Below are 9831 nucleotides of genomic sequence, written 5' to 3' on the forward strand. Positions count from 1 at the left end.
TTCAGTCAATGCAAGTACGAATTAATCACAAATCGGAATTGAAACAAAAAGCGTATCTACTTATTGTAATACAGTGGTATACAAAGTTCAATAACTAAACGAATAATAATAAGATTACAGATATATTCACAATATATATACAATTTATATTTAATATATTTACAAGTGCTTATAATAGCATATTTGAAGACGCACCTACAATCAAAGTACAAGAAAAATTTATTAATAACAGTGACAAAATCAGTTGATAAATTACACTTTAGAATTTGTCACAAAGAAGTAAAAAATATATCATTTAAGTATACTTATTTACTCAATATTATCTTTAATCAATCAATTACATACTATACATATCTTAATGCCTTATTGTTATTATAGCTAATATATTGCCAGGTTTTTAGAAAAAATTCTTCCGGCAGAAACACGGCGTTGCTGGGATGATGCAATAATATTATATTTTTAAATGTTTGTCAAAAAAGGATAATTTGCAGCATATTTTTCAGCCAGTAATTTAGTATAAGCTTTTCTATTATTGGATTATAAACATTATTATAATCCAAAAGTAAATAAATTTTTCAACAGAAAGTCAAACTATTCATAGATTGACACAGTCTGCGAAATATCAACTCCTCAAGTACCTCTATTACACGGTCGTATAATAGAGCTTTTCCATCGGTGGCCCATAGAAAATCCAGATGGGTGAACAATTTATACGGAATTTGTTCCAGTAGAATAATGTTCGGTAGATGCTTGGATGTCTCGAGAACGCTCTGGGAAAAAGATTATGAGAAACAAAAATTATTGATAACTATAATGAAAAACTAGTAAGATTAATCTTAATAGTCGCCAGCAGTATTAAAATTCTTATTGCGAAAAATATTACCCCAGCCAGGATTCGAACCTGGGACCTCCCTACAATCCGCGACGCCCGTCACGGATTGTAGGGAGGTCCCAGGTTCGAATCCTGGCTGGGGTAATATTTTTCGCAATAAGAATTTTAATTGCCAGATACGGTCAGTAAAAATCCCTGAATTTGTTAATTACTGCTTTAATATAATATAAAAAACTCAATTTTAATTGCCAGATACGATCAGTAAAAATCCCTGAATTTATAATGAGAAATGTAAGCAATTATCTTCTAGAAGGTTTCTTTGCACATACATGCGTACATAAAATTAAGATTAAGGAATAGAATAAGAAAAAGAAGGCAGGTGGGAGGAAGAAAGCGAGGAAAGATATTCTGATAATATCGTAAAAAAAAAATCATATAAAGAAAATATTTTCAATCTTTTATCTAAGTAGCTCGCGTGAAACAAATAAAGGTCTATCAAAGAACTACAGCCTTGGCCAAAAGTATTTGCCACTCCCTCAATTCTTAGAAATGTAACTTCTTTTGACTCTAACCGACTATTTTGTATATTGTTGCGTATCGGCAGTGTGCACATTGCTCAATAATCTTCAACTTGTGGTGGCTTACTCTAAAGGATAATATTATTTTGCTACAAAAATGCCAAAAACGTGCAAATTGGATTTAGCTAAACGTCTGAAAATACAATTGCTTTTGAGGAAGGAAAAAATAAAACACGAATATCGCAAAAAGAGTGAAATGTTGTCATAATACTGTGAGATACAACATAAATTGTTATAAAGAAACTGAAAGTCATCAACGGATATTGTTTATTTAACCTGAATGTAAAGTATTTTAAAGTTATTGAGGTTTCACACAAGTTGCAAATATTTTTGGCCAAGGCTGTACATGCTATATAATTTATAAAATTTTATTTCCTTTTTCTGCGATATACATATATTTTTCTATCGAAAAGTTCAGTCAAGTTTTTATAAAAATGCATCAATGAGTAAGTGAACTTACCGATTTTAGATCAAGCTGATCATTGTCGCCGTAAAATAAAGCCATGGGGGCGGTAACTTTCTTAAGATCATAAATCAGAGGGGTTGACTGTCCATATTGCTTGTAATTGTTAAAATATCCATAATCGTAAGCTTGAAATTTTTCTGAAACAATCAATATAAATTACTTTAATTTAAATTCTACATAAATATGCAATTAAAATTAAAAGATATTTACAAAAAGTACAAATTTAAATTTTAAGTAAATGTAAAGTATCACGTTGCGACTAATCTACTAAAAAGACTAACTAGTAGGACAATTATTTTATTAATGAAAATAATAAGAAGAAAGTAAACATAAAAACTGAATATTAATAACCAAGATTTTAGATACTTTTAACGCGTATATCTCTTCTTTCATAATTAACATCTTAATTTATATTATTGTATTTCTAAAGATGAGAGGATCGCTCACGTGTAGCAATATTTTGGTAAAAATGATGAAATGTCTGTACGGAAGCGCCGCTCGGGAAATGTGATAATATTTCTGGTAACATCGTCTGCAATAAATATCAGTAAAAATAATTGTGTTGTATATTAAGAAATAAAACTGTATTTATAATTTTTACTAAACTACTGTTGTAACTGTTAGTCCTAAAAAATAAAAGCAGTAGCAATATACTATAATTAGCAAACTGGTGCTAAGTTCGAGATTAGAGATATACATATAACGTACAGTGTTAAGTTGTGCTGGGTCAGATCCGGATAACAAAAAAAATATTGCAATGCAGACAGCCTGGGTAACTGCCGTATCTGAACATAGTGTTCTTCCGATAGAGATGCTCTTTGATGACAAGGTAGCTATTTCATATATTCCGTTGGAATCTAAAAATCCCTATTGAACAAATATTAATGTGTGATTATAAGAAATATAAAAAAATCTAAAAAAGATTTAGAAATAACAAGATTTAATTTACATAATCAACGTAATCACTTTGTTAAACACTTTGGAGTAAATCGAAATTTTTTTCAATTATGAAAAATCCACAAAGTAAAAATCTTAATGGTTGCTATTAAGTATACGATAGCAAAACATTTTATAAATGACTATTTAATATAAAAAACTCACAATAAAATATACAATATTATAAAAAATAATGTTTTATTCAACTAATTATTTACTAAAAATGGTCTGTACATAACGTTATTAATTATAATTATATTAATAATAAAAATAATGACAAAATAGTGCTAATAAACATTATTTTTTCATTAATCCAATGCTAATATAAAATTTATACTGTATACATGGAAAATATACTTTTATACAATTTTGACATCTCTTTACCTTTAACTTTGGTATTCTATTATAAATATGTTCCACCGGGGTAGATATTTCTTTCCAAATACCGACCGGAGCAAGAAGGATACCCAATTTTATTTTCACATTGTATTCTGGTTTCGTGGATAATAAAATAAATAATGTAGTAGTCCCCATTGAGTGACCGACATAGCGTAGAGTCTTTTGTTTTGTGTTACTGAGTACATAATCGATCATAACTGGTAGGTCTTTCGTTCCTATCTCGTCATAGCTAGACAATAAAAGCGTAATTTTCTATTTTACGATCTTTTTGGATATTGCAAAACTAATAAATATTCTTTTAGGTCCAAATTTTTCAACTTAATTAGAATAAATTTTCTTTTAATAAAAATATTGAGATATACAATACATTTATGCACACTATTATAAATGTTCATATTTTTGACTATAAAAAATCGATTTTAACTAGTAATTTAAAGAGAAAGAAATCTTTAAATTAAGTAAAATGAAAGAAATAGAAATAGATAAATATAAAGCTATTTAATAATAGAATAAGGCTCTGACGAATAACAATCAATGAATAAAAAGGCTAAGTGCCTTGACTAGAGTGCCTTGACTAGGTGTTAGTATCACAATAATAAAATTCTCATATATTTAAAATTTAAAACATAAAAATACAAACGTTTCGGCCTTTCTCTAGGCCATCTTCAGTGTATAAAATAAATAGAGTATAAAATATAATTTAGATATAAAGTCAAAAGATAAAAAGATAAAAATCGCTCGCAACGCAAATCATAACAGCTGTAAAGTGTGAGCCGTTTTTTTCGGATTTATTAGCTGCTGTAGGTTGACAGATCGTCGTCGAGATATAAATTTTTGTGTTGTAGAGGTGGTAAAAGTCGAAGTCATCTTTACCACCTCTACAACACAAAATCCGAAAAAAACGGCTCACACTTTACAGCTGTTATGATTTGCGTTGCGAGCGATTTTTATCTTTTTATCTTTTGACTTTATATCTAAATTATATTTTATACTCTATTTATTTTATACACTGAAGATGGCCTAGAGAAAGGCCGAAACGTTTGTATTTTTATGTTTTAAATATATAAGAATTTTATTATTGTGACACTAACACCTAGTCAAGGCTCTTAACCCTTTTATTCATTGAGAGCTATTTAAATTAATAAAACGTTAAAATTAACAAAGATAATTTCATTAAAATGGTTCTTGTAAAATAAAATTTTACCTAAATTGCCAAAAATCTTTATTTTGTGGGGACAGTTTTACATGCGATCTGCAATACGAATTTCCCCTGACATTTCCAACCCACACATCATATCCTTGATCAGCCAATAAAAATGCTATAATATAAAGTAATAATGCATAACTGGTTCTCTTATCATAGTATCAAATTAATTATTAATAGACGTATTTGCTGATAAAAATGTAGTTGCTTTCTTCTTTTTTCAGGACATATATTCTGTATCTCTATTCTGATAACTTTACTTATTTTAATATATATATTTAATATATATATATATTTACTTATTTTGTACTTATTCCAGTGAGTATTATCAGTTTTTCCAAGTTAGTTTGTTAATTCAAAAATTCTGTTAATTTCATTTATTGTTTCTTTTAATTTACAAAACTTTGTTCTTTTTAATAAAATAACACAAGATTTTTCTAACAAAATTATTCCAGTTAAACCTGTGCAAAAATTTACACCAGAATTATTTTTTACTTTCGGTTATTTCTGCATGGTTGTTCTTGATCCGTATTCCCTGCTATATATAAGCCGACTAAACTTCACTTTCACTACCGAAGTTGTCTTACTGTTGCCATTATAAGTACTTGAAATTTAATAATGTCAAGGTGAACATATTGATCGTCAATGATACCGCCTGTAAATATAGCTATCTAATAAGTAGTTATTGTATGTATCTATATGCACAGAACTGTTACTTTAAATATTGAAAATTTCACAACTCATACTGTTAGAAATTTTTTTAATATCTACATAAATAAATATTTCATGATTTCACTTTCCATAAATCCATAATAAAATCGTTCGGTATGCCGCGAGTAAGGCAAGATTTTAGGATGAGCAGAAAGCGAAAATAAGGAGTTTCTCGAGGTTACATTTATCGCTGCCTGGACTATAAACTTAAGTTTGAATCTGATTAACATATTTAATAGTAATGTTGCTAAATTGGCGGTCACTTACCAAGGTCTTTGCCAGCGCCGATTGACACCCAGGAATCGGATGAACCCAATAAACCGTGTTGAAGAAATATAACTTTTTTTCTCTGTTGATTGTTAGACAAAGGACTTCCTGATATTCTGTGTATCACCAAGTTGTAACCATCTTCCGTTGTGACGTAATGCTCCTCGGCAGGGTAACCGTATCTTTCTACTAAACCGATCTACGTAGACACGTAGAATGTTAAAAAAAAAGGATTCGAGATTTCTCAACAATCCTATTGTAATACTTTCACACGTAATATTTTATTATATACGTAATGCTTGTTGGATAAAATAACAAGGGATATTTATTTATGCAAAAGAAATAATATTTCCTTTAATAATAATAGGCCTTGAAATCTTTTTTAAATATCTTGTACAATTCAAAATAAAATCTTATTTCATAGACAACATTATTTTATTAAATTGTTTTGTTGTTTGAACAAAAGAAAATTTGATGGTGCTACCTGCTACTGGCTATACGATCCTCGATATACAATATCAAGATGTCTTTGGCATCAACAAGATTATTTCATCTATGTAGTCTTTTAGTTACGCCATTATTTTTTTCAAGTGCGTCTTTAATGTGACAAATTATTAAAAGGCAATTTCGATACACTTACAAAATCCAATGTGGTTACATAGTTTGCTTGTGTCACGATCTTTTCTGGTTTCCTTACTCTTACTACATTGGGAGTTTTCGCGAACAGATAGTTGAATATTGCTTTCCGAGAGATTGCTAATTGTAAGTCTTCCCAGAAATTTATTTTCGCTTCCAGCAACACTACAGTAAGTATAAGTACGAAGGAAACAAGTTTCATGTCCATTCTCATTATATATCGTTTATACTCTCGCTATTATAAACTATAACTTGTAAGTACCCACAATATTATTCGATATAAGTACTGTGGTATTCTGGCGTCTTTGTATTTCTAGAAACCTACAAATGCAATTAGGATTAGTTTATTTCTCAAGTGGTTTATTAAATTAAATAGTTTATTCATTAATTATTTGTCGTTGATCTTCCTTTAATTTTAAAGAAATTGGGATAAATATTCAGCTGTATTAATGATCAATCTTTGACCCGAAATACTTAGTAATTAATTTAATAATATTATTAAAAGTTGGTTTAAATGAAATCACGAAGTTTTGTTATTTATTTAACTAAGTAAACTTGAATTTGTTAAAAGCAACAATTTCGTTTTAACTTATTATTTTACTAGATCAATAAATTATGTATTAATGTGTGTGACATTTTGACATTAAATGTTTTGTATATTTATCCCGTCACAAAGTATTTCAAGAATTGACTATTAAGCTCATGTTTTGGCAGGTATTTTTGCTATATGCGCTTTAATGAATTGTTTAATGCGCTTATTAAATAAGTTAATGTATAATTAATGAAAATAACTTGATCTCTCCACCTGTTTTCAAACACAAAGTAACGTAAGTTTTATAAATAACTGGATGTCTAATCCGTATTTCCTAATCATTATTTGATTATGCGTGTGGTTGTGAAATTGTAATACGCAAAACAGGAATTTACGTAAAGGCCAATTGAGCAGCGAGAGTAGGAAGGTGAAGAGGGGCCACCTGGATTTTATCTGTGAAAATTGCTAGTTCTGGATATGGAAATCAACTGTGGTATGATATATAATTACGCGCGACCTATTAATCGCCTGGTTTTAAAACTTGTCATTAGGATTTGAATTAAAATACCTCCTTCTAATTTTTCGTTCTAAATCTTTTAATAAGGCAGGCAAGAGAATTCTTTGAGTTAATCGATTTAAGAAAACATTATCTATTTAAAATTTATTTATAATCAGTCAAATTAAACAAAATTAAGTCAATTTTTAGAATTGACTTTGTGCAAAATTAATTCTTTCTATCTAAATTGAATTTTTGCATTTTAATTTTTTTAAATACTCTGTCTTATTTGATTTTATATAATTTTTTATATAAATTTTTATATGTTATTTAAATCTATTTCAAGAACAAGAAAGATTTGATGCAGAGTGACATAGGCTCATCTTAGAAGTTATTTTCTATAATGTTTTAAAAGGTATAGTTTAAGAAAAATGACACATGCAATAAATGTTTATGCATTTTTTATAAAATTACTGTCATTCTTCTAAGTGGAATTATATCACTTTTTTCTCATGTTCTTAGATTTTTCTTTAGCTGCTCCGTGTGTAAAAATATTAAAATAAAATTATAAAAAGGTTAACAGTCTACAAAAGACGCTCCGTGCTTTCCAGCAAGCGACACAAGTCGACACAAATGTCGTTCTGTCTTTCTTCGCATTCAATGAATAATAAAGACAGAACGACACTTGTGTCGACTTGTGTCGCTTGCTGGAAAGCACGGTCTGTCTGCTATTAACACATTTCAGTATACAGAACATAAAAATACATCTGTGCACACGACGAAGCGCACGGATGTTGCGTATGCGATAACACGTATTGCTCTTTTTCACACCTTTTATTTTTCAAATTTTATAATATTCATAAAGTAAAGTTAATTTAAACAATGAAATATTGAAATTTAATAATTTGTAACACAATAGTCAGACTCACTAGGTTTTATTTTATTGTCCTTGTGGATTTCAATGGATATTTTCTTGTCCTTTTGCTCTTTTAAGCAGTGAATTCTTTAATTTATATTAAATTTCTGATTTATTAAATCATTAACATTCATATTATAAATGTTGTTAATCGCTTAATCTATTTATTACCACAAATTTTGAAACTAGAAAATGATAACTTTAGTTGCATGTTTCTATTTGTTTTATATTATCCAATAGTTTTTACGTACATTTTATTACGTACATTAATATACTTACCAATGTAGTCATTTTGAAAACTTTAAATTAGCGCTCAAAAGTTGAAAAGCACATTCTCAGCAGTATGTTGTTTGATCTTTACACTTGCAAATCGTGTTTTGGTCTCACCAAAGCATAAAAACGCTAACTGTCACACACGGCGGATAAGTTGAAACTGTAAGCGACGCGCAGCTGTGCTCAGACAAATATATATGCAGAATCGCTGCAGCCTTACTACGATAATCTGGCATTATATCCTCTGAGCCGTGTAAATTTGTACGAGAATTCACCGATATTTCGAGGCTGTCGACATTATCAAGGAAGACCAGTCCTGCTGAATAGTCGATTATTGTCTGATTATACCAAATCATTGATGTTTGAATATTTACAAGTAACCTTGTCCTTTTAGCTAATGTGCATAATCTGGAAATAATTCAACGAGAAACAAATGTTTCTAATGTGTTGGAGTTTCTAATTGGTGAGGAGAAGAAGGTCAATGCGAGCCACGCGCAGGTGACCGTGCCAAAAAGATCCAATATGGAACTTTTTATTAAATTTTTAATTTAAAATGAAGGGTGGATGATTCGACACCACTGGCAACAGGAAAATCTCCTTTATTGGCACTAAAGGTTTTCCTGTTGCCAGTGGTGTCGAATCATTCACCCTTCATTTCAATATTTGCTGGCGGAGAAATGTTATACTCTTGTTTTAATTTGTAATTTAATCAAACATTTCGACCCATTTTTTGGGTCATCCTCAGTGAAATTTGTTTCTTTTGTTGGTTTGTATATAAGATATTTATAACAATTGTTTGTATGTATAATATATTATATTGATGTATCTATACAGGCAATAATATGTGTATAGAATTTCGCATTTGGTTTGGAAATTTCAATGAATATAAAATGATATATATTTTCCGCGTTAGAATTCGCTCGTTCACATTTTTTTAGCGACTACATGAGTTAACGTACCTGTCACTATACTCGTATACATTTTATCCTTTGTGTTGATGGAATTTGTTTATGATCAAAATTTTGATCTGATTAGTGCGAAATAAATTAAAACATTTCTGCACTCGAGATTGCATATAATGTCCTATTAAACTGATTTTACAAACAGTTTATCATTGATTGGACGCTTTCAACGTATAAGTTCTTGAATAATGATACATTGTGCAATCCAAACTCGCAACCTCTTTCCAGCTCATCTCGCTGTATGTCAAATTTAAGTGTGTTGGTCATTCTAATAGAAGCTGTAGAACACATATAGGCATATGGCGTACCGACTCCACGTGTATTATTGCCATAAGCTAAAGAATGAAATTATTTCAAAGTCGAATAAAACATTTTACACCACTTATGCATCGAAGTTTCTTCTACGAGCATTTTATAACTTTGAACACATAATAATATACGTTTTTAATTACTGTTATATTCAACAATATTTTTAATTAAAAAATCTCTACTGTAGTTTTTTTAAAAATCAAACTAAGCAGAAAAATAAAAAAATGTTGTTACTAATTTATGCATATGATTTTTACGATTTTTGTTTACATATAGTAGCTTGTATTTAGCCAGTGTTTAAAAAGAAAGAGTAT

General features: G+C 29.2%; 1 protein-coding gene across 2 annotated transcripts; it reads right to left on the minus strand.

Moving 5' to 3' along the window:
- Positions 1 to 317: 317 nt before the first annotated feature.
- LOC105561432 (lipase 3-like) lies at positions 318 to 8516 on the minus strand. Of its 2 annotated transcripts, none has more exons than XM_012011406.1 (9): positions 8253 to 8516; positions 6034 to 6350; positions 5394 to 5592; positions 4416 to 4530; positions 3197 to 3440; positions 2585 to 2743; positions 2324 to 2408; positions 1871 to 2013; positions 318 to 770 (listed from the first exon to the last, which is right to left on the minus strand). In XM_012011406.1, the coding sequence occupies exons 2-9, from the start codon at positions 6241 to 6243 to the stop codon at positions 576 to 578; spliced, it is 1350 nt and encodes a 449-aa protein (XP_011866796.1). In that variant the 5' UTR covers positions 6244 to 6350; positions 8253 to 8516; the 3' UTR covers positions 318 to 575. The 2 variants fall into 2 exon arrangements, with proteins under 2 accessions (XP_011866796.1, XP_011866797.1); XM_012011407.1 differs by lacking the exon at positions 8253 to 8516 and adding an exon at positions 7987 to 8034.
- Positions 8517 to 9831: the final 1315 nt, after the last annotated feature.

This window comes from Vollenhovia emeryi, unplaced genomic scaffold (assembly GCF_000949405.1).
Source record: "Vollenhovia emeryi isolate VEMERY1.0 unplaced genomic scaffold, V.emery_V1.0 DF939207.1, whole genome shotgun sequence".
Lineage (NCBI taxonomy): Eukaryota > Metazoa > Arthropoda > Insecta > Hymenoptera > Formicidae > Vollenhovia > Vollenhovia emeryi.

Coding starts and splice junctions, on each gene's coding strand:
- LOC105561432 (XM_012011406.1), bottom strand. CDS start 6,243: ATGAGAATGGACATGAAACTTGTTTCCTTCGTACTTATACTTACTGTA. Junction 2,744..3,196: donor ATAGAATACCAAAGTTAAAG/GTAAAGAGATGT, acceptor TTTGTTCAATAG/GGATTTTTAGATTCCAACGG. Junction 771..1,870: donor ATCAGCTTGATCTAAAATCG/GTAAGTTCACTT, acceptor TCTTTTTCCCAG/AGCGTTCTCGAGACATCCAA.